The sequence below is a fragment of the Heterodontus francisci genome, chromosome 29 (genome assembly GCF_036365525.1).
Source record: "Heterodontus francisci isolate sHetFra1 chromosome 29, sHetFra1.hap1, whole genome shotgun sequence".
Taxonomy (NCBI): Eukaryota; Metazoa; Chordata; class Chondrichthyes; order Heterodontiformes; family Heterodontidae; genus Heterodontus; species Heterodontus francisci.
In genome coordinates, this window is record NC_090399.1 from 5,522,524 (window position 1) to 5,550,517 (window position 27,994).

At 47.2% G+C, this 27,994-nt stretch overlaps 1 protein-coding gene across 2 annotated transcripts; it reads left to right on the forward strand.

Moving 5' to 3' along the window:
* Positions 1-607: 607 nt before the first annotated feature.
* LOC137346089 (butyrophilin subfamily 1 member A1-like) lies at positions 608-27,709 on the forward strand. Of its 2 annotated transcripts, none has more exons than XM_068009384.1 (12): positions 608-780; positions 5,580-5,681; positions 6,177-6,521; positions 8,291-8,575; positions 9,742-9,861; positions 10,819-10,845; positions 11,642-11,668; positions 12,894-12,914; positions 13,914-13,934; positions 17,233-17,259; positions 21,107-21,133; positions 22,952-27,709. In XM_068009384.1, the coding sequence occupies exons 2-12, from the start codon at positions 5,615-5,617 to the stop codon at positions 23,473-23,475; spliced, it is 1,491 nt and encodes a 496-aa protein (XP_067865485.1). In that variant the 5' UTR covers positions 608-780; positions 5,580-5,614; the 3' UTR covers positions 23,476-27,709. The 2 variants fall into 2 exon arrangements, with proteins under 2 accessions (XP_067865485.1, XP_067865486.1); XM_068009385.1 differs by lacking the exon at positions 608-780 and adding an exon at positions 840-1,048.
* Positions 27,710-27,994: the final 285 nt, after the last annotated feature.

Below are 27,994 nucleotides of genomic sequence, written 5' to 3' on the forward strand. Positions count from 1 at the left end.
CCCTAAAGTCACTCTGATAAGCTCATTCCCCTAAAATCACTCCGATAAGCCCATTCCCCAAAAATCACTCCGATAAGCTCATTCCCCTAAAGTCACTCTGATAAGCTCATTCCCCTAAAGTCACTCTGATAAGCCCATTCCCCTAAAATCACTCCGATAAGCCCATTCCCCTAAAATCACTCCGATAAGCTCATTCCCCTAAAGTCACTCTGATAAGCTCATTCCCCTAAAGTCACTCTGATAAGCCCATTCCCCTAAAGTCACTCCGATAAGCTCATTCCCCTAAAATCACTCCGATAAGCCCATTCCCCTAAAATCACTCCGATAAGCTCATTCCCCTAAAGTCACTCTGATAAGCTCATTCCCCTAAAGTCACTCTGATAAGTCCATTCCCCTAATGTCACTCTGATAAGCTCACTCCGAAGATGTCACCTTTCAGACTCCTTTCAGGGCTGAAGAAGCTGGATTGACTCCTGATATAAACTCAGACCCTGTCCTGACCCTGGAGAGATCAGTCTGCTGTCGGTACAAACCCCGCCTCCGCCTCCGCCCCCTCAATGCAATTAGCCACACAGCACCGCATGCTTTTAATTCTCTGCCGGGAGGAGGCACAATAAAACTGTATTATTTGGCCGACACTTAAAAGACTTTAAGAGAAAGTGAAACCAACTGGGGCCGAAGTTCAACGTTTTCTGGTTTTTGCCGAAGAATTGAAATCGGGGAGTGCGGGGCGAAATAATAGGGTAAAAAAAAATCTTAGTCTCGCCGAATAAGCAATCGGTAAGTCTGAAAACTGCTTTACCGATATCGAAATCCGTAAAGGGCCCGAATAAGGGTGGGGTTTGGAAGGAAACGGGATTGGGTTCGAGCTGCCTTTCCTGGTTTTGTTCCATCCAGTTTTTAATGGATTTCGATCTAATCCATTTTTAAACCCTCACTATTCCTAATCTGCTCCTATTGTGACTGGTTGCGATGTTGAGAAGCTCCGGTTGCGGAGGTGAAATTTGACGAGTGTGTTCATTTCTTGCTGGAGACATTGTAGCTCTGGGTAAGTGGCCATTTCTCTGGCTCCTTGTGTCAAGGTTACACCCACCCAGGAATTTTATTCTTACAACTATTGATCATCCCTTCCCAGGCAGTGTGGAAATCTTGGCGGAGATATAAACCCAGTCAACACCGACCGGCACAGGGATCTGCTCCAATAATAATGTAACAGGGATCTACCCACCCTACATAAACCCCAAACTGCAATCGCAGGAGGTGTAATAGCTGCCCATTTACCTCCCCTCTCCTCACTATCCCAGGCCCCAAACACTCCTTTTAGGTGAAGCAGCGATTTACTTGTACTTCTTTCAATGTAGTATACTGTATTCGCTGCTCACAGTGTGGTCTCCTCTACATTGGGGAGACCAAGCGCAGACTGGGTGACCGCTTTGCGGAACATCTCCGCTCAGTCCGCAAGCAGGACCCTGAGCTTCCAGTTGCTTGCCATTTCAACACTCCCCCCTGCTCTCATGCTCACATCTCTGTCCTGGGATTGCTGCAGTGTTCCAGTGAACATCAACGCAAGCTCGAGGAACAGCATCTCATCTACCGATTAGGCACACTACAGCCTGCCGGACTGAACATTGAGTTCAATAATTTCAGAGCATGACGGGGCCCCCATTTTACTTTCATTTTTAGTTATTTTTTCTTTTTTACATTTTTTACAATTTTTTTTTTGCATTTATTTCATTTCATCTTAGTTTGTTCAGTTTGCTTACCCACTGTTTTTTTTCAGGTTTGCATTTGCTGCTGTTCAATATTCAGTGCATTAACGCCTAATCTGTACTAATGCTTTGTCTTTCAACACAACATTAACATTTTGTTTGCCTTTGCTCCGTGACCTTTTGGTCAGCTATGTGGCCTGGTCCAATCTACACCTTCTCCTTTGTTATCTCTTGCCCCACCCCCACCTCACTTGCTTATAACCTTTGACTTTTCTAATATTTGCCAGTTGCAAAGAAGGGTCACAGACCCGAAACGTTAACTCTGCTTCTCTTTTCACAGATGCTGCCAGACCTGCTGAGTGGTTCCAGCATTTCTTGTTTTTATCCCCCTTCTCTATGTCTATCCCCCGCTCTGTGTCTATCTCTTCCCATCTCTGTGTCCATCCGCCTCTCTGTGTCCATCCCCCCACTACCCCTCTCTGTGTCCAGCTCCCCCCCGCTCTGTGTCCATCTCTTCCCATCTCTGTGTCCATCTCCCCCTCCCCCCTCTCTGTATCCCTCTCTCTTCCACGCCACCCCCCCCCCACTCACCTCTGGTTTCCCACTCACTCCCCCCTCCCTCTCTTTCCCCTCCTTATCCCTCAATTAACATCACAAAAACAGATCATTTGGTTATTTAGCTCCTTGTTTTGTGGGATCTTGCTGTTTGGAACTTGGCTGCTGTGTTTCCTACATTATAACAGTCAATACACTTAAAAGTATTTCATTGACTGTAAAGTGCTTCGAGAAGTTCTGAGGTTGTGAAAGGTGCTATAGAAATGCAAGTCATAGTGTCATTTATGGCACAGAGGGAGGCTATTCGGCACATCGAGTCCATGCTGGCTCTCCATGGAGCTACATTGTCAATCCCATTCCCAGCTTGATCCCCGTAACCGGACAAGTCTATTTCTCTCAGGTGACTGTCGAACTTCCTCTTGAAGTCATTGACTGTCTCCACTTCCACCATCCTCGTGGGCAGTGAGTTCCAGGTCATTACCACTCGCTGCGTATAAAGGTTCTTCCTCATATTCCCCCTGCATCTCTTGTCTAAAATCTTCAATCTGTGTCCCCTCGTCCTTTATTTATTTTTATTTAGAGATACAGCACCGAAACAGGCCCTTCAGCCCACCGAGTCTGTGCCGACCATCAACCACCCATTTATACTGATCCTACATTAGTCCCATTACCCTCTCATATCCCCACCTTCCCTCAATTCCCCTACTACCTACCTATACGAGGGGCAATTTATAATGGCCAATTTACCTGTCAACCTGCAAGTCTTTGGCTTTGGGAGGATACCGGAGCACCCGGAGGAAACCCACGCAGTCACAGGGAGGGCTTGCAAACTCCGCACAGGCAGTACCCGGAATTGAACCCTGGTCACTGGAGCTGTGAGGCTGCGGTGCTAACCACTGCGCCACTGTGCCGTCCTTGTACCATTAGTTAATGGGAGCCATTTTCCCTTGTCTAATTTAGCTAAACCTGTCATAATCTTGTACATTTCTACTAAATCTCCCCTTAATCTCCTTTGTTTCAAAGAGCACAAACCCAGTGTTTCCAACCTAACCTTGTAACTAAAATCCCCCATCCCTGGACCCATTCTGGTAAATCTCCTCTGCACCCTCTCAAGGACCCTCACATCCTTCCTGCAGTGTGGTGTCCAGAACTGGATGCAATCCTCCATTTGGAGCCTCTCAGCATTATAAAGATTCAGCATAATTCTCTGCTTTTGTACTCAATGTCTGTATTAATGAAGCCCAAGATCCCATATGTTTTACTAACCACTCTCTCAATATGTACTGTCACCTTAAAAGATCGATGCACATACACCCCCAGGTCCCTCTGTTCCTGTACACTCTTTAAAACTGTGTCATTAAGTATATATTGCCTCTCCCTATTCCTTCTGCTAAAATGCATCACCTCACACTATTAAATTCCATCCGCCACCTCTCTGCCCATTCTGCTAGACTGTCTATCTCCTATGCAGGTGGTTCATATCGTCCTCACTGTTTGCCTCACTTCCAAGTCTGGTGTCATTAACAAATTTTGAGCTTCTACTCTTTATTCCAATATCCAAGTCATTTATATGTATCAAAAAAAGCAATGATCCCAGCACTGACCCTTGGGGAACACAATTGTCTACCATCCTCCAGTCTGAAAAACAACCATTTACTACAACTTGCTGTTTTCTGTCCTGAAGTCAGTTTGTTTATCCAATTAGACACTGACTTTCCTATTCCATGAACTTTAATTTTGTTAACCAGTCTTTTATGTGGTACTTTATCAAATACTTTCTTAAAATCCATATAGACAACATCCACCACATACCACCACTTTAAAAAAAAAACACTAAGTCCACCATCAATGGAATCCTTTTCAGTTTTAAAAACACAAGTCCTCAAAATTTAACATAAAATGGAAGTAATTTTACAACACCATGAATGTAAGATGCACCTCCCCCGACAGCACCTTCCGACCCCTCGCCCTCCTCCGACAGCACCTTCCGACCCCTGGCCCTCCTCCGACAGCACCTTCCGGCCCCTCGCCCTCCTCCGACAGCACCTTCCGGCCCCTCGCCCTCCTCCGACAGCACCTTCCGGCCCCTCGCCCTCCTCCGACAGCACCTTCCGGCCCCTCGCCCTCCTCCGACAGCACCTTCCGGCCCCTCGCCCTCCTCCGACAGCACCTTCCGGCCCCTCGCCCTCCTCCGACAGCACCTTCCGACCCCTCGCCCTCCCCCGACAGCACCTTCCGAACCCCTCGCCCTCCCCCGACAGCACCTTCCGAACCCCTCGCCCTCCCCCGACAGCACCTTCCGAACCCCTCGCCCTCCCCCGACAGCACCTTCCGAACCCCTCGCCCTCCCCCGACAGCACCTTCCGAACCCCTCGCCCTCCCCCGACAGCACCTTCCGAACCCCTCGCCCTCCCCCGACAGCACCTTCCGAACCCCTCGCCCTCCCCCGACAGCACCTTCCGAACCCCTCGCCCTCCCCCGTCAGCACCTTCCGAACCCCTCGCCCTCCCCCGACAGCACCTTCCGAACCCCTCGCCCTCCCCCGACAGCACCTTCCGAACCCCTCGCCCTCCCCCGACAGCACCTTCCGAACCCCTCGCCCTCCCCCGACAGCACCTTCCGAACCCCTCGCCCTCCCCCGACAGCACCTTCCGAACCCCTCGCCCTCCCCCGACAGCACCTTCCGAACCCCTCGCCCTCCCCCGACAGCACCTTCCGACCCCGCAACCTCTACCACCTAGAAGGACAAGGACAGCAGATGCATGGGAACACCACCACCTGCAAGTTCCCCTCCATGCCACACACCATCCTGACTTGGAACTTTATCACCATTTCTTCACTGTCGCTGGGTCAAAATCCTGGCATTCCCTTCCTCACAGTACTGTGGGTGTACCTACCCCACATTGACAGCAACGGGTCAAGAAGGCAACTCACCACCACCTTCACAAAGGCAATTAGGGATGGACAATAAATTCTAGCCTAGCCAGTGACACCCACATCCCCTGAAGGAATAAATTGCATTTATTGGTGACTATCATTTAATCATAAATTTGGGAGAAACTTCTTTACCCAGAGAGTGAGAATGTGGGACCCGCGAATACGATAGGTACTTTTAAGGTGAAGCTGGATGAACCCATCAGGAAGCCATAGTGCAAGATGAAATGGATTGGGAGGAGGCTCATAGAGTGCATGGGTACCAGCACAGACCTGTTGGGCTGAATGGCCTGTTTCTGTGCTGGAAAGTCTAAATAATTCGCTGAATTGGAGTGTGAGAAATGTTAATGTCAAATCCTAACGAAACCTCTTGTCTTTCAGGGCCTACACGTACAGACTTCGGTGCTTTGCTGACTATGTTCGGGAGGATGGGGCTCTGGGCCCTGTGTCTCATTCTCCTCAGGATCCATTCTACACTGGCAGGTGAGAGACGCCACTGCTCAAACACCTCAAACCCTCGCTCAATGCAAGAGCTAGCCAATTTGTTCCGTTTCCTGCCACCCATCCCCCACCACTGCCAGAATCCTGGTCCTCTAGTTACTGACCCTCCTGCCAGTGGAAACAGTCTCGTTATTTACTCTGTCAAAATCTTTTGTAATTTTGAACACCTCTATCAAATCTCCCCTTAACCTTCACTGCTGTGAAGAAGGAGAACGAGCCCAGTGTCTCCACTTCAAGTCCGTCATCCCTGGGACCAGTCTGGTTAATCTCCCCTTAACGTTATATATGTCAACATCTAGTTTGAATGTAGAGGTTGGCCAGACACTTTATTTCTCAAAGACAAAGCCCCTTTAATGTATCCCACCACGACTCCTGAAGTAGCTGCACTGCCCCTCCACCCCCCCCCCCCCCCCCCCCCCCACTCCCCCGACTCCCTCCTTTCTCCTGACATTCACTGAAGTGCTTCTTGTTTCCTAGGGGAGTTTAAGATAAACTGTGCACGACATCCGATTGTGACTGCAGTGGGGGCCACGGTGGTGTTGGAATGCCAGCTGATCCCCATCGTACCCCAGGCCGACATAGAGATCCGCTGGACTAAGGGGGACGGGCTTGTCCATCTGTACCGGTTTGGCATGGATGAGAATGCTGGGCAGCATGGCAGTTACCAGGGCAGGACCCAACTCTTTGCCAGTGAATTCAAGAGTGGTAATGTCTCCCTGATGCTGACAAACGTTGATGTGTCAGATGAGGGCGAGTACAAGTGTTTCGTCGATATACCAACCTTGGGAAATGAAGATGCAGTAATTTACCTGAACGTGACCAGTAAGTAGCTTTTTTCAGTGTCGATCCCCTCTCCCCGTTTCGAGATTGAACCTCGGTTTCCTGTAAGTGCTTTTCTCACTTTTACAAGTACAACACAAGAACAGGCCATTCGGCCCAGCAGTTCAAATCCTTTTCCCCTTGTGTTTCTCTAGCTTCCCCTTATAAAGGCATAGATCATAGAATGACACATCATAGATGGCTGCTATTCAACCCATTGTACCAGTACTGTCCCTTTTTATAAAGCTATCCAATTAGTCTAACCGCCCACTGCTGTCTTCCCCATTGCCCTGTGAATATTTTCCCTTTCAGGTATTTATCCAGTTCCCTTTCTGAATGTCAGTATTTGATTTATTTTCACCATCCTTTCAGGCTGTGCTTTCCCAATCACACCAACTTGGTGCTTTTAAAAAAAAAAAAAAAAAAATACTTTCCTCGTGTCGGCTCGGGTTCTTTTGTCCCTCATTTTAGATCCGTGACCTCTCGTCATTGACCCTTCTGCCCTGGAGATGATTTCTCTTTGTCTACTCTGACAAAACCCTTCCTGATTTTGAACACCTCCATTGAATCTCCTTTTAACCTTCTCTGCTTTAAGGAACATCTATTACTAGTCACCTCAACCATTCTCTGTGGTAGTGAGTTCCACATTCCCGGGAAAGAAATTTCTCCCAAATTTCCGACTGAATTTATCAGTGTCTTCTATTTATGGGCCCTCTTTCTGATCTCCTACAAAAATAAAATCTCTATGTTTACCCTATTGAACGCATTCATAATCTTAAAGCCCACTATCAGGTCACCCACTCCGCCTTCTCTTCTCTAAAGGGCTGCAGCAGCCTGTTCAATATTTCCTGATTATTTATAACCTCTCAGTTCTGGTGTTATTTGAGTAAATCTCTTTTGCAACTTCTCCAATACTTTGATATCTCTTTTTTTTCTTGCAAATCAGGAGACCAGGGTTATGCACAGTCCTCCCAAGTGTAGTCCAACCAGAGTGCTATAGAAATTAAACATCTGGTGTTCAGTGCTATTCCTCGACAAAGGAACACCCAGTGTGTGGTTTGCACTTTATAGGAATCATTTCAAATCAGTCTGATGATTCCAAATGGAATTTATTTGAAATGTTTTATTACTTCCCTATCTTTACTGATAGGATGAGGTTGGGCGGTGGGGGAGGGGGCGAGTAGTGTGGAGGAAGCTCCTGTGGAGCATCAGCACCCAGCATGGACCTGTTGGGCCGAATGGCCTGATTTCTGTTCTGCACATTCTGTACAAGTGTGACCTAGGCACATTTGAGTCCCAAGTCAGAAGGTTGGCCGGGTGGGAGATGGGGCTGGGCGTCTGCTGCAGGTTACATGAGCGGTACTCAGGAGGGCCTGTAACACTCACCGAGTTCCATTCCATTTAATGTCTCATCTGAAGCATGGCACCTCCGACGGTGCGGCACTCCCTCAGTACTGACCCTCCGACGGTGCGGCACTCCCTCAGTACTGACCCTCCGACGGTGCGGCACTCCCTCAGTACTGACCCTCCGACGGTGCGGCACTCCCTCAGTACTGACCCTCCGACGGTGCGGCACTCCCTCAGTACTGCACTGGGTGTGTCAGCCTGGATTATGTGCTGAAGTCTCTGGAGTGTTGACTTGAACCCATAAGTTGCTGATTCAGAGGTGAGAGTGCTGAGCCAGGGCTGACTGTCTGTCTGTGCGATCTTCTCTGCTATAACCCCATTTGTTACTGTATGGTTTTAAGAACTGGAATGAATTGCTTTGGTAGGTTTAGGAGAACCTCCCTCGATCAATTTGAACAAGTACACAGGAAGTGGAATCCTGCTGCAGTGTGAATCCCAGCGCTGGTTTCCTGTTCCAACAGTGGAGTGGAGTGACAAGGATAGCAAAACCTTGCCCCAGCAGGCCCAGACTTCAACCAAGCAAGATTCAAAACTATTCTTCAAAGTACAGAGCTTCCTCGAAGTGACAAGCGACTCCGGGGACATCTTTACCTGTCAGCTGCGAAATGTGAGGCTGAACAAGACCGTCAGTACGGTGTTCCATGTCCCAGGTCAGTGACATACTCCTGCTTGCATGCCCCGTGTGTGCCCACCTCTACGCCCCGTGTGTGCCCACCTCTACGCCCCGTGTGTGCCCACCTCTACGCCCCGTGTGTGCCCACCTCTACGCCCCGTGTGTGCCCACCTCTACGCCCCGTGTGTGCCCACCTCTACGCCCCGTGTGTATACTCTTCTGTTTGTATGCCCATGTGTGTCAACTGCATGCCCGCGTGTGAACGCTCCTGTTTGTGTGCCCGTGTGTCCCCTAGAGTACCGTGTGTGCCGACTGCATGGCTGTGTGCATGCTCCTGTTTGTGTCCTGTGCCCGCCTGAGTGTGTTTCTATGCCTGTGTGTGTCCACCCCCCCCCCCCCCCACCCCACCCCACCCCCTGCCCCCCCACCGTGTGACCATGTGTGGTTAATTGAGTGTCACCTCCAGCCAGCATCCTGGGACCTCACGTTCTGATGTGACAGTAAGTGGAAACACTACCCATCCATTAACGAAATGGAGCAGCGTGGCACAGCCTGTTTGAGCTCGGTTGCAGCCTGCTGTGGAGCTCCACCCTTGTCTGCCCTCTTCCAACACCCCAACCCACCCACCAGCCCGCCTCTCTTTCCCTCCCCCCACCGACCTGCAATCCATCGGACGACCTGTTTGCTGGGTCATGACCCCACCTCCTCCGCTCTTCCCCACCCCCGCCATCTCTGTAACCTCCTCCAGCCGAATGATGACTTTCTGTGCCATAAATCTCCTCTAACCCTGGCCTCTTGACGATCCCTGCTTTTAATCACTCTGCTGTTGGTGGCTGTGCCACCAGCTGTCTGGGCCCTAAGCTCCGGGATTCACTCCCCACCTCGCTTTCCTCCTCTCAAGACACTCCTCTTCGCCAAGCTTTCGGTCGCTTGTCATCATACCTCCATATGTGACTGGGCGTCAAATATTTGTTTGGTAATGCTCCTGGGAGATTTTACTACTTTAAAGGCGCTATATAAATGCAAGTTGGTGTTGCAGGGAGAGACTGAGGGTTAGCGAGCTGGTAGCTGAGGAACATTGATTGCTGCAGAAACCCTCTTCACCAGAGGGTGACCAAGTCACAGGCATCGAGGCTGAGCCTGGCTCGGCACACACTGCCCTTCTTGATTTTGGAATTAATTTCTCTCTGCGTTCCTCTGCAGTTGAATTCTTTCCCAAGACATCCGGTTGGCTTTATGTGTTCCTCCTCATCCTCTTCAGCATCTTTGCCGTCGTCGGTGGGCTGTGGTGGTACTTCCGGAAACAAAGGACACAGATCCGAGGTATGGGCGATTTGTCATGTGACCGGATACCAATTTGTGATTCCCTGCTTGAATTAGGCAAACGGTCATGTACGAGAAAGCCCAAACCCGTCATCTTTACCACCGAGAAGGACAAGGGCAGCAGACACATTTGAACACCACCACCTGCAAGTTTCCCCCCCAAGTCTCACACCATCCTGACTTGGAACTATATCACCGTTCCTTCACTGTCCTGAGTCAAAATCCTGGAACTCTCTTCCTAACAGCACTGTGGGTGTACCTACCCCAAATGGACTGCAGCAGTTCAATAAGGCAGCTCACCACCACCTTCTCAAGGGCAATTAGTGACAGGCAACAAATGCTGGCCTGGCCAGTGACACCCACATCCCAAGGATGAATACTGGAGAATTAACAACAGACCCAACAACAATTTTGAGTCAGGAACAAAGCCCTGCAGCTGGAAATTTAAAATAATAACTGGAAACACTCAGCGGTCTGGCAGTGTCTGTGGAGAGAGAGAAACAGAGTTAATGTATCACCTCAGTGACTTTTCATCAGAACTAGGAAATGTTAGGGATGTAACTGGTTTAAATCAAATGCAGAGGCTGGTAAAGGGGAGAAACAAAAGGGAAAATCTGTGATCGGGTGGAAGACAAAGAGATTTGATAATCTCCTCCTGCCCCGTCTCCCTCCATCCCTCCCCCAATCACCCTCCGTCGCTCTGTGCAGCCTCGAATGTGTAAGGGAGTTGGATGAGGTCCTCAATGCCATCTTGATCTCAAATCTATGTCAGGATGTTGAAAATCCTGCAGCTTTTGTTAATGTCCAAACCAGAGCCTGTGGGTAGCTGACATTTCAGTCTCATACACTTCCTGTAATGACTGACATAGTGGATGGAATTGGTGAATATCCAAATGTCTTTTAAACACTTTCCATACACACTCCAATGTTGACAATTCTCTCTCTCTTCTCTTTCAGAGCTGAAAATGCGGCCATCAATACAAGGTGAGGGAGAAAAGTTTTCCACTTCTGGAGCTCCATTTACAATCTCGGGATGTCAGACGCTGTCCCTTCCCCCTCTGGGACTGGGTGTTGCAGTGGGTCAGACACTGTCCTTTCCCCCTCTGGGACTGGGTGATGCAGTGGGTCAGACACTGTCCTTTCCCACTTTGGGACTGGTTGATGCAGTGGGTCAGACACTGTCCCTTCCCCCTCTGGGACTGGGTGATGCAGTGGGTCAGACACTGTCCTTTCCCCCTCTGGGACTGGGTGTTGCAGTGGGTCAGACACTGTCCTTTCCCCCTCTGGGACTGGGTGTTGCAGTGGGTCAGACACTGTCCTTTCCCCCTCTGGGACTGGGTGATGCAGTGGGTCAGACACTGTCCTTTCCCCCTCTGGGACTGGGTGATGCAGTGGGTCAGACACTGTCCTTTCCCCCTCTGGGACTGGTTGATGCAGTGGGTCAGACACTGTCCCTTCCCCCTCTGGGACTGGGTGATGCAGTGGGTCAGACACTGTCCTTTCCCACTTTGGGACTGGGTGCAGTGGGTCAGACACCGTCCTTTCCCCCTCTGGGACTGGGTGGGGCAGTGGGTCAGACACTGTCCTTTCCCCACTCTGGGACTGGGTGATGCAGTGGGTCAGACACTGTCCTTTCCCCCTCTTGGACCGGACTGGGCAACGGGTCGGACACTGTCCTTAACCCCCAGAATCAAAAACCCCCAGAATCAAAAGCACTTGAATGAGTAACTGAAGTGAATCATGTACCATTAATGATGTGTGTTTGTTTTTTGTGTTTTAGAATATGAAGACCTGTTAATAAGGAACCGTGAGTAAACATTTCCAGAATATGGCTTGGCTAAGGTTTGCTTTACCCAGGAACAAGTAGAGAGAGAGAGAAGCTGGTGTCTTATTGCTTGGTGGGGAGACATAGGGGTTAATTTAAATGTGACTCTCTCAGCAGCAATCTTACATAGCCAACCTCCCAGCCTCAAGTTTACTTTCCCATTGTGAGTTACATTCAAATTAACTCCCTCACTGCTTTCTATTTTAAAAGAATGATTGAAATGTATTGAGGAACAGGGGGTCACTTGGGGACTAACTGGATAAATGCAGGGCCTGCTCAGATGGGGAAAGGGGCATGGGTGGGAGTGAGAGGAAGATCACTCCGAGAGGGAGGGCATGGGGGAGGGGGTGGATGGGTCAGGGGAAGGTTACTCCGAGAGAGGGTACAGGAAGTAATGGGTTAAATGGGCAGGGGTTGGGCGTGAGGGGAGGGCTCACTCAGAAAGAGGGTACGGGGGTGATAGGTTAAATGAGTGGGGGATGGGAGTGAGGGGAGGGCTCACTCAGAGAGAGGGTGCAGGAGGTGATGGATTAAATGGGTGGGGGATGGGAGTGAGGGGAGGGCTCACTCAGAAAGAGGGTACAGGGGGTGATGGGTTAAATGGGTGGGGGATGGGAGTGAGGGGAGGGCTCACTCAGAAAGAGGGTACAGGGGGTGATGGGTTAAATGGACAGGGGATGGGAGTGAGGGGAGGCTCACTCAGAAAGAGGGTACAGGGGGTGATGGGTTAAATGGGTGGGGGTTGGGAGTGAGGGGAGGGCTCACTCAGAAAGAGGGTACAGCGGATGATGGGTTAAATGAGTGGGGGATGGGAGTGAGGGGAGGCTCACTCCGAGAGAGGGTACAGGGGGTGATGGGTTAAATGAGTGGGGGATGGGAGTGAGGGGAGGCTCACTCAGAAAGAGGGTACAGGGGGTGATGGGTTAAATGGGTGGGGGATGGGAGTGAGGGGAGGGCTCACTCAGAGAGAGGGTACAGGGGGTGATGGGTTAAATGGACAGGGGATGGGAGTGAGGGGAGGGCTCACTCTGAGAGATAGGCAGGAGGGCACCGTGATTGGAATGATCCTCCTGTACTGTAAAATGTTTCTGCTGGGATCTCTGGGTTTCAGACCCCTAGGGAAGGTCCTGAGGTGTGAGAGAAAGTCCAATTGTAGAAATGGATTCTGCTGGCCTGATTTAAATTTTATTCTCCTTTTTTCTTTCAGGGGAAAACACATTGAAACTGGGTAAGAGCTGATACTAAAGGACTATCTTAAACACGGGAGGGGTTTGTTGTGCTGTATATAATCCTATTGATAATTTTTCCCCAGTTGATATCAAATTGGGGAACAGAGTGGAGTCTCTTCTGTGGGAATATCTTCACTTATATTGAAGCTTGTCTGACAGGGAGTACAGACTGGTATCTGCAAAACCCCCCTCCCTTCCAACTAATCATTCCCACATGCAGTGTGCTTCTATGCTCCCACCTTTGGGCTGGTGCTCCTGTTCCTACACCTGGGTACAGGGTGTCAGCAGTTTCTCAGTCGGTAGCACTCTCACTTCGGAGTCTAGAAGGTTGGGGGTTCAAGCCCTGCTCCAGAGACTTGAGTACAGGCTGACATTCCCAGTGCAGTACTGAGGGAGTGCTGCATTGTCAGAAGTACCGCCTTTCAGATGAGGGAAATTAAACATGAGGCCCCGTCTGCCCCCTCAGGTGAATGTAATGGATCCCATTGCCTTTATGCTGAAGAGCAGGGGAGTTCTCCCTGTTTACTGGCCAGTGTTTATCCCTTAACCAACATCGATTAAAAGAGATTGTGGGAGCTTGCTGTGTGCAAATTGGTTATTGTGTTTCCTACATTACAATAGACTTCAGAAGTAATTCACTGGCTGTAAAGTGCTTTTGAATGTCCTGCGGTGATGAACCTATTTACATTACCCCCACCCCTACTTCACTGTATAAACACTTTACTGGACAATGTCAGCTGACTTGCTGTAAACCTATCAATTCTGAGTTCATTGTCATGTGATCTTGGTGTGTCATATGCTACTGGACCTGTAGATGATGATGTCACATCACGTGGGCTCCATTCTGTAGTCATGGAGGAAACCATTTGACTTGTCCATAGCCGTATGTTAGTAACTGAACGGGAGGAGGTCAGTGCGTTGGGTAAGGCTGGTGTAGAAAGGGTGTTTGTGACTCTGGTACTGATTAATTTTCTTGTTTTTCTTTCTTTCTTGTCCAGATAAGTTCAATGAAAACCTAGGTAAGAGGCTAACTGAGGTGCCATCTTTCAGTCGGAATGTTAAACCGAGGCCCTGTCTGCTCTCCCAGGTGGACATAAAAGATCACAGAGCCAGTGTGTTGAAGCAGAGCGGGGAAGTTCGGCCTGCTGTCCCAGCCAATATTTATCCCTTAACCAACTTGACCAAAACAGATTACCTGAGACACTTACCTTGCACTCTGTTGGGTTCTGGTTACACACAGACTGTACACAGTACACATCAGGGTTTTTGTTTAGGGCTGGCTGACTCCACGGGGCCACGTATGTGCGTGACGTGAAGTCACGAGGCCCTGATCTAAAGCCTAAATTGAAGCCTCGAGGGTTTGCCAAGGTAATTGCTGTGAGGCTGTTTTTCCCCCTGGCTGAAATGTCTGGAACTAGAGGCTCATAATCTCAGGATAAGGGACTGGCCATTCCGGACTGAGATGAGGAGCAATGTCTTCGCTCAAAGAGTTGTGAATCTCTGGAATTGTCCACACAGACAGCTGTGGACGGTCAGTGGCTCAGTCTATTCAACACTGAGGTCCGTACATCTTTGGGCACCCAGGGATAGTACAGGAAGGTGGAGGTGAGGTAAACCATCAGCCATGATCTTATTGAATGGGCCGAGTGCACCACCTCCTGTATCTAGATCATATGTAAACATTGTGATGTGCGCTAATGGGGTATTTCTGGGGTGGGGTTAAAATGAAATACACATGCCAATTTCGCACATTAAAATCTTTGTGTAAGTGCGTGTGTCCTGCCCACCTCCCTCTGTTCACAGCTCCCCTGCGCCCCCCCTCCTCCACATTTATAATGGGACTTTAAAAAAACCTGTCGGGTTGTAATTACACCCAGCGGAGGTATAGCAGTGACATAACTGGCAGGGAGGGTGTGGTTACAGTGTCACTGGATTAATAGGGGGTTTCCATTCTAGACACGGGTGACTTGAAAAAGCAGATTGCACCTATTCTGTAACCCCACATCACCTTAACACCACACTGGTTATAACATTGACTAGCTTCATTAAACAATTCTTCAGTGGCAGCAGGGAGACTTGATCCCTTGATTTCAGGGTTTATCTAGTGTCATGGGTTGTTTTATCTGTTATCTTAAGTGAGTTCTGGGGTCAGTACTCTGCTCGAGTGTGTGTGCGTGCGTGTGCGTGCGTGCGTGCGTGTGCGTGTGTGTGAATTCTACATCGTGATGGAATGTTTCGGAATGCCACACTGTAACACTTACAAAGGTGAAACATTGATCATTTTTCCAGTGGCTCAGTATAACCTCTCTCGTTTTGCACTCTTAAACAAAATAATCTGATTGCATTCAGTACTTGCTGCTACAGCAAAGGCTCACAGAACTAGCTATTCCACTCAAGAGTAGAGAACACGGAGGGGTGACCTGATAGAGGACTTTGAGATTATTAAAGGGTTTGATAGGGGAGATGTAGAAAAGATGTTGTCACTTCACTTACCGCGAGAACAGAACCAGGAGCCATAAACATAACATAGTCAGTAATAAATCTAATGGGGAATTCAGGAGAAACGTCTTTACCCGGAGAGTGGTGAGAATGTGGAACTCACTATGGCAGGGAGTGGCTGAGGCGAATAGCAGGTACATTTAAGGCGAAGCTAGATAAGGATGAGGGAGAAAGGAATAGAAGGATATGTTGACAGGGTTGAAATAAAGAGGGGGTGGGAGGAGGTTCGTGTGGAGCATTAGCACCAGCACGGACCAGTTGGGCCGAATGGCCCGTTTCTGTGACGGAAACACTTCATGATATTTGGAATGATTCCTGACTGCTCGTTAAAAAGAAATCTCCATTAACAGCAAATTCAGGAAGCCCGATCTGCCTTTGGTGAAAATGCATTGGGACCAAAGCAGATCAGGAGTTGTGTGTGTGGACAGTCCAGCAGTGAGGTGAGACTGCTCTGAAATGCAGGCACTCTCGGGCTGAACAGAGGGAAAAATAATCCCTCCTGTAACAACTCTTCACTAACCAGACTCCTCATTTAAAAAGAAAAACTGACGGATTGGCATTCAGTCCCTTGGGTTAAGCAAGTGGGAAACAAGATGGCAGATGGAGTATAGTGTGGAGAAGTGTGAGGTTAGTCACTTTGGCAGTAAAAATGAAAAAGCAGAATATTCTTTACAAGGCATGAAACTTTTAAATGTTGCTTTTCAGAGAGACTTGGGTGTTCCCATACAAGGAACACTCGAAGGTTCGCAAGCAGGTACAGCAAGCAATTAGAAAGGCACATGGTCTCTGATGCAAGGGGATTGAAGTAGAGGAATAATGCAGTCTTGCTACGATTGTACAGGGTTTTGGTGAGACTGCACCTGGAGTACTGTGTGCAGATTTGGTCTCTATATCGAAGGAAGGATATACTTGCACTGGAGGTGGTGCAGTGAAGGTTCACTAGATTGGTGAAGGGGGGTTGTCCTATGATGAGAGGCTGAGCAAATTGGGCCTGTATTCTCTGGAGTTTAGAAGAATGAGAGGTGATCTCATTGAAACAGACAAGATTGTGAAGGAGTTTGACAGGGGAGACACAGAGAGACTTGTTTCCACTGGCTGAGGAATCTCGAACACGGGGACACAGTCTCAGGATAAGGGGCCGATCACTTAGGACTGAGGTGAGGAGAAATTATTTCACTCAAAGGGTTGTGAATTCACTTCCCCCAGAGGGTTGTGGATGCTCCATTGTTGGGATAGACAGATTTGTGGTCTCTCAGGTAATGGGATCTGGGCGGGACAGTGGTGTTGAGGTAGAAGATTTGCCATGCTCATATTGGCAGAGCAGACTCGAGGGGCTGAATGGTCTTCTCCTCCTAGCTCTTACATTCTCTAAGATCATGGTTGATCTAGACCTCCATTTACCCTCCTTAGTTCCATATCCCTTGAGGAACAAAACTCTAGTGATCCCAGACTCACCCACACATGGAAACCACTTCATGCCCATCCTCTCAAGGCTCTTACTAATTTTAAAGACCTCCATCTGCTCACCTCTCTCTTTTAAAGAGCTTCAGCCCTCCTAGTCTCTCTGGACAGCAGATACTGGATTAAGGATCAGTGTCCTTGGCCGTGGTAAGGGAATGGCATTTGGAGAGTGGAGATTTCCCTCAATCTTTCTGTAACAGTTTAAAGTATGTCATTTATATTGTGATTCTCAGACACAAGTATTCTAATGGAGATCAGCTCCGATTTACTCTGAATGGTAAAAACATACTCAGTATAAATCTCCATGATTTCCAGCTGCATAAAGTTGTTCACTGACTAATGTCTTCTTCCTTGTAGACGTGATTCGCCTTCTCTCAAAAACAGGTAGGACACGGGATATTGTTTACTCATTCTCAGGATGTGGGCGTCACTGGCCAGGCCAGCATTTATTACCCATCCCTAATTGCCCTTGAGAAGGTGGTGGTGAGCTGCCTTCTTGAACTGCTGCAGTTCATATGGTGTGGGTAGACCCACAGTGCTGTTAGGAAGGGAGTTCCAGGATTTTGACCCAGCGACAATGAAGGAACGGTGATATAGTTCCAAGTCAGGATGGTGTGAGACTTGGAGGGGGACTTGCAGGTGGTGGTGTTCCCATGTATCTGCTGCCCTTGTCCTTCCAGGTGGTAGAGGTTGTGGGTTTGGGTTTGGAAGGTGATGGTGAAGATGATGTTTTGGAAAGTCTACCCAGTGTATTCATGTCGTCAATATACAAAGCCAGAATCTAGAGCTGTTGATATTAGCAGCTGAACTCTCTCTCTCTTTCTCTTTCCCCGTCTTTAACCATTGTATCAGCACTCTATAAATAGAGGACTGATCAATGTCAGTGTATTTATCGGTCTAAATCTTCATAGAGTCATAATAGCACTGTAGGAGTCCATTCAGCCCATTGAGTTCATGCTGGCTCTCTGTAGAGCTATCCAGTCTGTCCCATTTATCCTGCTTTATCCCTGTAGCCCTGCAAGTTTATTTACCTCCAGTTCCCATCCAATTTCCTTCTGAAATCATTCATTGTCTCCACTTCCATTCTCATAGGCAGTGAGTTTCAGGCCATTACCACTCACTGCGTAAAAAAGATCTTCCTCATATTCCCCCTGCATTTCTTGCCCAAAACCTTCAATCTGTGTCCCCTAGTCCTTGTACCATAAGCTGATGGGAACAGTTTTTCTTTGTCTACCTTATCTAAACCTGTCAGAATCTTGGACACCTCTATCAAATCTCCCCTCAATCTCCTTTACTCCAAGGAGAAACACCACCAGCTTCTCCAATCTAACCCTGTATCTAAAATCCATCATCCCTGGAACCATTCTGGTAAATCGCCTCTGCACCCTCTCGAGGACCCTCACATCCTTCCTAAAGTGTGGTGACCAAAACTGGACGCAATACTCTAGTTGGGGCCTAACCAGGGCTTTATAAAGGTTCAGCATAACTTCCCTGCTTTTGTACTCAATGCCTGTGTTTATGAAGCCCAAGATCCCATCTGCTTTACTAACCACTCTCTCAATATTTCCTGTCACCTTCAAAGATCAATGTGCATACACCCCCAGTTCCCTCTATTCCTGCACACTCTTTTGAACTGTGCCATTAAGTCTATATTGCCTCTCCCTATTCTTTCTGCTAAAATGCATCACCTCACATTTGTCCGTATTAAATTCCACCTGCCACCTCTGCACATTCTGCTAACCTATCACTGTCCTGTTGCAGGCAGTTCATATCATCCTCACTGTTTGCCACACCTCCAAGTCTGATATCATCGGCAAATTTTGAGCTTCTACTCTTTATTCCAATATCCAAGTCATTTATATATATCAAAAAAAAGCAGCAGTCCCAGCACTGAACCTTGGGGAACACAACTGTCTACCATCCTCCAGTATGAAAAACAACCATTTACTATGACTCGCTGGTTTCTGTCCTTAAGCCAATTTTTATCCAATTAGCCATTGAACCTCCTATTCCATGAGCCTTAATTTTGTTAACCAGCCTTTTATGTGGTACTTTGTCAAATGCTTTCTTATAATCCATATAGACAACATCCACCGCATTCCCTTCATCAACCTTCTCTGTCACTTCATCAAAAAATTCAATTTGATTAGTCAAGCATGATCTGCCTTTTCCAAATCCGTGCTGGTTCTCCTTAATTAACTCAAACCTCTCCGAGTGTCTGTTGCTGTTTCCCTGATTATTGTTTCGAAAACATTACCCACCACTGGTGTTAAACTAACTGGCCTGTAGTTACTAGGACTGTCCTTATACCCTTTCTTAAATAAGGGTGTCACATTTGACATTCTCCAATCCTATGGCACCTCCCCTGTATCTAGGGAAGATTGGAAGATTATGGCAAGTCCTTCTGCTATCTTCACCCCCACTTCCTTTAGCAACCTGGGGTGCAAACCATCCGGACCAGGTGCCTGATCCACTGTAAGCAAAGCCAGCCTTTCCAGTACTTCCTGCCTATTAATTTTCACCACATCCTTTAGAAACATAGAAAAATAGGAGCAGGAGTAGGCCATTCGGCCCTTCGAGCCTACTCCGCCATTCAATATGATCATGGCTGGTCATCCAAACTCAGTGACCCGTTCCCGCTTTCTCCCCGTATCCTTTGATCCCTTTGGCCCTAAGAACTATATCTAACTCTTTCTTGAACAGGACTGTCAAGTCCTGTTAGAATGTTTATAGGTTTCTATGAGATCCCCTCCTCACTCTTCTGAACTCTAGTGAATATAATCCTAACCGACTCAATCTCTCCTCATACGCCAGTCCCACCATCACAGGAATCAGTCTGGTAAACCTTCACTGCACTCCCTCTACAGCAAGAACATCATTTCTCAGATAAGGAGATCAAAACTGCACACAATACTCCAGATGTGGTCTCACCAAGGCCCTGTATAATTGCAGTAAGACATCCCTGCTCCTGTACTCGAATCCTCTCGTTATGAAGGCCAACATACCATTTGCCTTCTTAACTGCCTGCTGCACCTGCATGCTTACCTTCAGCGACTGGTGCACAAGGACACCCAGGTCTCGCTGCACCTCCCCCTTTCCCAATCTATCACCATTCAGATAATCTGCCTTTCTGTTTTTGCTACCAAAGTGGATAACCTCACATTTATCCACATTATACTGCATCTGCCATGTATTTGCCCACTCACTCAACCTGTCCAAATCACACTGGAGCTTCTCTGCATCCTCCTCACCGCTCTCACTCCCACACAGCTTTGTGTCGTCTGCAAACTTGGAGATATTACATTTAAATCCCTCATCTATATTCGTATATATTGTGAATATTTTTTACTGATAATTTGTATCAGTGTTTACTAAGGAAGAGGCTGACAAAGTACTCATTTAGTTTCTCGCCTTGTCCTGTGCCTCTAAGTATATATCACCCTCTTTGTCCCCAATAGGTCCCACCATGTCTCTTACTACCCACTTACTATTTACTTGTTGTTAGAAGATGTGTTGACTGCCTTTTTATTCTCATTATTCTCTCTTTGCCAGTCTGATTTTCCTCTTTTCTTCCCTTCTCAACTTATCATATTTGGCCTGGTTCCCATTTGAATAATTCACCTGACGTGCATCACACACCCTCTTTTTTTTTTTTTTGGTTTGTTTCATCATATTCTCTCTTTCACTCGTCACCCAAGCAAGCCTGGCTTTAGATCCCCTGCCCTTTGTCTTTGTTGAAATGTACCGAGCCTGTATCTGAAACATCTCCTCCACAGTGGCGCAGTGGTTAGCACCGCAGCCTCACAGCTCCAGGGACCCGGGTTCGATTCTGGGTACTGCCTGTGTGGAGTTTGCAAGTTCTCCCTGTGTCTGCGTGGGTTTCCTCCGGGTGCTCCGGTTTCCTCCCACATGCCAAAGACTTGCAGGTTGATAGGTTAATTGGCCATTATAAGATTGCCCCTAGTATAGGTAGGTGGTAGGGAAATAGAGGGACAGGTGGGGATGTAGTAGGAATCTGGGATTAGTGTAGGATTAGTATAAATGGGTAGTTGATGGTCGGCACAGACTCGGTGGGCCGAAGGGCCTGTTTCAGTGCTGTATCTCTAAACTAAACTAAAGGTCATTCATCGTTCAGTAACATGTTCTCTTTTACCCACTTTTGATTAACTGAATAAATGTATAACGACCTATTTAAAGGTGAGTTAATCTCTTATTTTTCTTATCTTTTCAGCTGTTCAGAGAATGACCCGTGTTGCAGGTAAGATTTGCTGCGAAACGTGTGTGCACACGTGATTTATATCATTCTTTTAGCATTTTAAAATCATACAACACAGAAGGAGTTCGTTCGGCCCTTCATGCCTGTGCTGGCTCTTTGAAAGGGCTGTGCAACTGGTCCCATTCCCCCTGACCTTTCCCCGTAGCTGTGCAATATTTTTGACCTTCATTCAGTTCCCTTTTGAAAGTTACAATTGAAACTGCTTACACTATTCTTTCAGGCAGTGCATTCCAGATTGCTGTGTTAAAAAAAAATATTTATTTATTTATATATATATATATATATTTATTTATTATCAACTCCCTCTCTTCTTATACCAATTATATTAATTCTGTGTCCTCTGCTTACCCACCCTCCTCCAATGGAAACACTTTCTCCTTATTTACTCTATCGAAACCCACTGTTCATGTCCCCCCTCCTCCCAACACTCACTGGTCAGGAGAGTGAGTTGGTAAGATGGCTGCAGCTGGAGGTTGCCTGCTTTTCCCTCCCTCCACTCGAGTGTTTCTTGGTGGCAGTGCAAAGAGATAGGGAACTCGCCATTTGGGGAGTGGGAGACACAACTCCCCCATTCCCTGCCCCGCTGCCTCTGCTCTTGCGGTGATATTAATCTCCCTAAAACTTAATTCACTGAAAACATTCGATCGAGACTCTGGTTTATACTGCAGGAACTTGCTCTAATGGATGTCTAAGTTCCTGGAAATCAGAGAGCCCCCCAACCCAGACCAAGAGACATCCCAACCCCTGATACATCTCCTTCATTCCCATTCTACAATGATTGTGCAGAATCTCCCTTTAAAGTGAGGCAGTAGAATTAGTGAGGAATTATCTGGCTGTGATGGTACCTACTGGTGGAGTTACCCTCCGCTTTAAAGACATGTCTTGGTAATTACCCGCAGGGTCGCCTCTGCAAGTGTCCATGTTTTTACATAGAATGTTAGCCTACAGGCCATTCGGCCCGACTGGTCTGTGCCTGGGTTTCTGCACTATGCGAGCCTCACCTGACCCTACTTCCTCTCACCCAGGCCTAGGAGAGCAGTATTTCTCCAGGAATGGAGTCTCGATCGAATGTTTTCAGTGAATTAAGTTTTAGGGAGATTAATATCACTGCAAGAGCAGAGGCAGCGGGGCAGGGAATGGGGGAGTTGTGTCTCCCACTCCCCAAATGGCGAGTTCCCTATCTCTTTGCACTGCCACCAAGAAACACTCGAGTGGAGGGAGGGAAAAGCCATGCAAGAGGCCTCAGCAGGCAACCTCCAGCTGCAGCCATCTTACCAAAGGTGTACAAAAGGTGTATCCTTTTGTATTCCTTTCTCCCTCATGTGTTTATCCAGCTTCCCCTTAAATATATCTATGCCATTCACCTCAACCACTCCCGGTGGTAGTCAGTTTCACATTCTCACCACTCCCTAGGTAGAGCGTTTTCTCCTGAATTCCCGATTCCATTTATTAGTGACTATCCTCTATTTATAGCCCCTAGTTTGGTCTCCCCGATAAGTGGAAACATCTTCTCGAAGTCCTCCATATTAAACCTTTTCATTAATTTATCAGGTCTCGATAAGAGTCTCAGCCTGTTGAGTCTTTCTTATAGTGAAGACCTCTCACTTGTGCACAGTGCGCCACATATGTAATCATTAGTTACAGTTCCCTCTCCCCTAATATCCCATCATGTGTTATTAAGTTGCTCAAACAGGGCTGCACCCTGCCCAGGGCCGGGGTCTACACCCTGCCCAGGGCCAGGGGCTACACCCTTCTCAGCGCCAGGGGCTAAACCTGTCCATTTCTTTCTCCCCCTTTTAGTTCCCATCACGCTGGACTGTGACACTGCGAACCCAAACCTCAAGGTATCTTCCGATCTGACCAGCGTGAGCTACACTGAAGAGGGAAAGATTCCCGCTGACAGCGGCAAGAGGTTTGAGACCAGGTTATCCGTGCTAGGAAAAGATGGATTCACCAGCGGGAGGCACTACTGGGAGGTGGAAGTGGGGAGCATGTCCGCCTGGGATCTGGGAGTAGCCAGGGAATCAGTGACCAGCGGAGAACCGTCACCTTTGAACCCTGAAAATGGATACTGGACCATTGGGTACAACGGGAAGGGCTACATGGCAAACGACAATGACCCTTTGCAAATCTCGCTCGAGAAGAAGCTTCAGAAGATCGGAATATATGTCAACTACAACACTGGACAGGTTCTGTTCTGCAATGCTGCCACGTATTCCCATCTGCACAGTTTCACCGGCTGCTTCGGAGAGAAGATCTACCCATTCTTCAATGTCTCAAAGTCCAAGGAAGCTTTGAAGATTTGCCCTCCTTGTAAAATCTAAGTCACCCAGGGACCCAACCTTCTGGATGGTGCGGGTCTCTTAAGCAACGCCATTGGTTGAGAAAGTGACTCTGTGTGTCGCAGGATGATGATATCATTCCCTCGAGGTCACATGACCCAAACGGACATCGTTTTGCTCAGTGAAAGAATTGGGAGTAAACAATCCCCTTTTGTACCTGCTCTTATTAATCGCTAGGGCAGACTGCACCAGGAGGATTGTCCTCTCTGTTGTGGAGCTGCGATTCTCTCTCTTCCTGATTACTATCTCCATTCCTGGAGAAATACTGCTCTCCTAGGCCTGGGCATTTTTTAAATAGAAGTTTCTAGTTGTTTACTATCCTGTTCAGCCACACTCTGCCAAATGTTTACTTCCCTCCCAACAGCTTGAAACTTGAGCATAAAATTCTCGGCTAACTCCAGTGCAGTACCGAGGGAGTGCTGCCCTGTCGGAGGTGCCAGCTTTCAAATCCAAAGTAAAACCTGAGGCAGTAACAACAGAAAGTGCTGGAAATACCCAGCAGGTCAGGTCTCATTGGGGAGAGAGAAGCAGAGTTAACGTTTCGGGTATCTCCGAGGTCACATCTGAAATGTTAACTCTGCTTCTCTCCACAGACCTGCTGCTGCTGCCTGACCTGCTGAGTATTTCCTGCACTCTCCTCTTTTTATTTCAGATTTTCAACATCTGCAGTATTTTGCTTTTTTTTTAAAGTGTAAAACCTGTGTGCTCTCTTAGATCCCATGACACTATTGTGAGGTGCAGGGGAGTTCTCCCTACTGTCCTGGCTGATCTTTATCCCGGAACCAACAATGATTTTTCTCTGTCTCTATATATATATCTCTCTCTCTCTCTCTCTCTTTTCCATTCCTTCACCTGGATATCTATTAATTCTGCTTCTTAAGAGCTCGATTTCATATTCAAACGTTAAATTATCCGTGATGGTGAAGCTGTCAGCCTGCATTATCATTGTACTGGTGAGAGGCCCAGCAATATCCAGAGTGTGCACGCAATGTAGTGTGTGAATCTGGAACTTTGCTACTGCACTCACTCACCTCGAGATGAAAACAGAAGAAAGGGGCTAGCAGAGGACTGGGGCTGAATGCCCACACATAGTGAAGCATTTGCAGCACAACATTTTGGGGCTGGTGTTTCCAGGCGGAAAGACCCTCCAGAGTTTCTTTTTCAAAAAATATACTTTATTCGTAAAATTTGTAAAGAAAAAAGTACATTTAAAAACAAGTCATAGTTGACATTTCAAAAAGTGAAAAAAGATCAGTTTGCAAGTTGTCATTTGGTAGTACAGAACTTCAGTATTGCTGTAAACGGAGAGATTTTTTCGAAGCTTTTCATCTTGCACTCATCAGGACAATTTGCAAGAATACCAATGAAAGGGAAAACAACAAATTTATACTGTATGAAAAGAGATTGCTGATTGGATGGCAAGTGGACTCTGATTGGTAGAGGTGTTATTATGGACAATGCACCAGTTTATGGTGATAGTTAACTGCCAAGCTTTGTTTGAAATTTTGTGTGAAAGACGAATTTCTTTTGATACAGACACGAGGTGCCTCACAACTCTTGGCTATTCCATTTTATACATTATGTACATTGAAATTACATGCCAAAAACCGTTTTTTGGTGCACTCACCCCAATGGGTTTTACACAGGTTCAGGCCCCTTGGTATACTATGGCGGGAAGACCTTACACAGTGACAGAATCGTTACAGCACAGGAGGCCATTTGGCCCATCGTGTCTGCACAAGCTCTCTGAAAAAGCAACTCACTCAGTCCCATTCCCCTGCCTTCTCTCCACAACCCTGCACATTCTTCCTTTTCATATAATTCTCTCATTCCCTTTTGAATGCTGCAATTGAATCTGCCTCCACTACGTTCTCAGACAGAGCATTCCAGATCTTAACCACTCGCTGTGTGGAAAAGTTTTTCCTCATGTCACTTTCACTTCTCTTACCAACTACTTTAAATCTGTGCCCTCTCGTTCCCACTTGTGAAAGGATTGAGAACAGTTTGTTTCTATCTACTCTGTCCAGACCCCTCATGATTTTGAATACCTCTATCAAATCACCTCTCAGCTTCTCTCCTCCAAGGAAAACAGTCCTAACTTCTCCAATCTATCTTCATAACTCAAGTTCCTCATCCCTGGAACCATTCTCGTGAATCTTTTCTGTACTCTCTCCAATGCCCTCACATCTTTCCTCAAGTGCTGAGGCTGAACTGGTGTCTGATACAAGTTCAACATAACTTCCTTGCTCTTGTACCCTCTGCCACTATTATTAACTGCTCTCTCAACCTGTCCTGCCACCTTCAACGACTTGTGCACATATACAGCCAGGTCCCTCTGCTCCTGCTCCCCTTTTAGTCTTCCAGAGTCAGTTTGCCCAACAATTGATGAGGGTGATAAAAGCAAAATACTGCGGATGCTGGAAATCTGAAATAAAAACAAGAAATGCTGGAACCACTCAGCAGGTCTGGCAGCATCTGTGGAAAGAGAAGCACAGTTAACGTTTCGGGTCAGTGACCCTTCATCGGAACTGACAAATATTAGAAAAGTCACAGGTTATAAGCAAGTGAGGTGGGGGTGGGGCAAGAGATAACAAAGGAGGTCTAGATTGGACCAGGCCACATAGCTGACCAAAAGGTCATGGAGCAAAGGCAAAAAATATGTTAATGGTGTGTTGAAAGACAAAGCATAAGTACAGATTAGGTGTTAATATACTGAATATTGAACAGCAGCAAGTGCAAACCCGAAAAAAAAAACAGTGGGTAAGCAAACTGAACAAACTAAGATGAAATGAACTAAATGCAAAAAAGATTGTAAAAAATGTAAAAAAGGAAGAAAAAAAATAACTAAAAATGAAAGTAAAATGGGGGGCTGTCATGCTCTGAAATTATTGAACTCAATGTTCAGTCCGGTGGGCTGTAGTGTGTCTAATCGGTAGATGAGATGCTGTTCCTTGAGCTTGCGTTGATGTTCACTGGAACACTGCAGCAATCCCAGGACAGAGATGTGAGCATGAGAGCAGGGGGGAGTGTTGAAATGGCAAGCAACCGGAAGCTCAGGGTGATGAGGGTGCCTGGACTGAATTCAACTTCTGAAACCTGTCGGACACAGACTTTTCAACTCTCCTCAAATTTATCTGATCTTGTAACATGACCTGACTTTTCAAACTTTTTTTTTATTCATTCATGGGATTTGGGCGTCGCTGGCTAGGCCAGCATTTATTGCCCATCACTAATTGCCCTTGAAGGTGGTGGTGAGCTGCCTTCTTGAACCACTGCAGTCTATGTGGGGTAGGTACACCCACCATGCTGTTAGGAAGGGAGTTGTAGGATTTGACCCAGCGACAGTGAAGGAACGGTGATATAGTTCCAAGTCAGGATGGTGTGTGACTTGGAGGGGAACTTGCAGGTGGTGGTGGTCCCATTCATTTGCTGCCCTTGTCTTTCTAGTTGTTCGAGGTTGCGGGTTTGGAAGGTGCTGTCCAAGGAGCCTTGGTGCGTTGCTGCAGTGCATCTTGTCGATGGTACACACTGCTGCCACTGTGCGTTGGTGGTGGAGGGAGTGAATGTTTGTAGATGAGGTGCCAATCAAGCGGGCTGCTTTGTTCTGGATGGTGTCGAGCTTCTTCAGTGTTGGAGCTGCACCCATCCAGGCAAGTGGAGAGTATTCCATCACACTCCTGACTTGTGCCTTGTAGATGGTGGACAGGCTTTGGGGAGTCAGGAGGTGAGTTACTTGCCTCAGGATTCCTAGCCTCTGGCCTGCTCTTGTAGCCACGGTATTTATATGACTACTCCAGTTCAGTTTCTGGCCAATGGTAACCCCTAGGATGTTGATAGTAGAGGATTCAGTGATCGTAAGCGATTTTGAAAGAATACTAACTTTTCAATGTGATTTATCTATTAAATGTAATGTATGAATTTTTAAAAGATTCTGATCAAGTGCATCTGACTTAATTTTTTGCTGCGATGGCTTTTGAACATGACCAGTATCATAGAGGTCTTTATAATTTCTGAGTGCGAGATTTCTCCTCATTGCACCAGATTTGGCTTCTCTTTGGCGCTCACCTTTTAATAACATGACCGTGTGTATATTTTTTCTGCAATGTTTTGAATGCAACAGTGCTTATGATTATTTTAGAAGAGATTAATAAGAGATTTCCAATTGTGGCATCCACATCTCAATGGTTGTATTAATGATGTGACATTTTTATTATTAAAAATGCTCATGAACAAACATAAACTCTGTTCTCTTTTAATTCATACTTGGGATGTGAGCATCTGTGGCATTTTTTTTTTGTTGCCCATATCTAATTGCCCTTGAGAAGGTGGTGGTGAGCTGCCTTCTTGAACCGCTGCAGTCTTCGGGGTGTAGGTACAACAACAGTGTTGTTAGGAAGGGAGTTCCAGGATCTTGACCCAGCGACAGTGAAACAGCGATGACAGACTTTTAAGGAGATATTTCATAGCTGAACAAAAGTATCTTCCATTGAGAGGGTGGCAC

What these genes read in the sequence shown, in the direction of transcription:
- LOC137346089 (XM_068009384.1), top strand. Translation starts at nt 5,615, where the DNA reads ATGTTCGGGAGGATGGGGCTCTGGGCCCTGTGTCTCATTCTCCTCAGG. An exon ending in ACAAAGGACACAGATCCGAG is followed by an intron (nt 9,862 to 10,818) that starts GTATGGGCGATT and finishes CTTCTCTTTCAG; the next exon opens with AGCTGAAAATGCGGCCATCA. An exon ending in AGACCTGTTAATAAGGAACC is followed by an intron (nt 11,669 to 12,893) that starts GTGAGTAAACAT and finishes TTTTTCTTTCAG; the next exon opens with GGGAAAACACATTGAAACTG.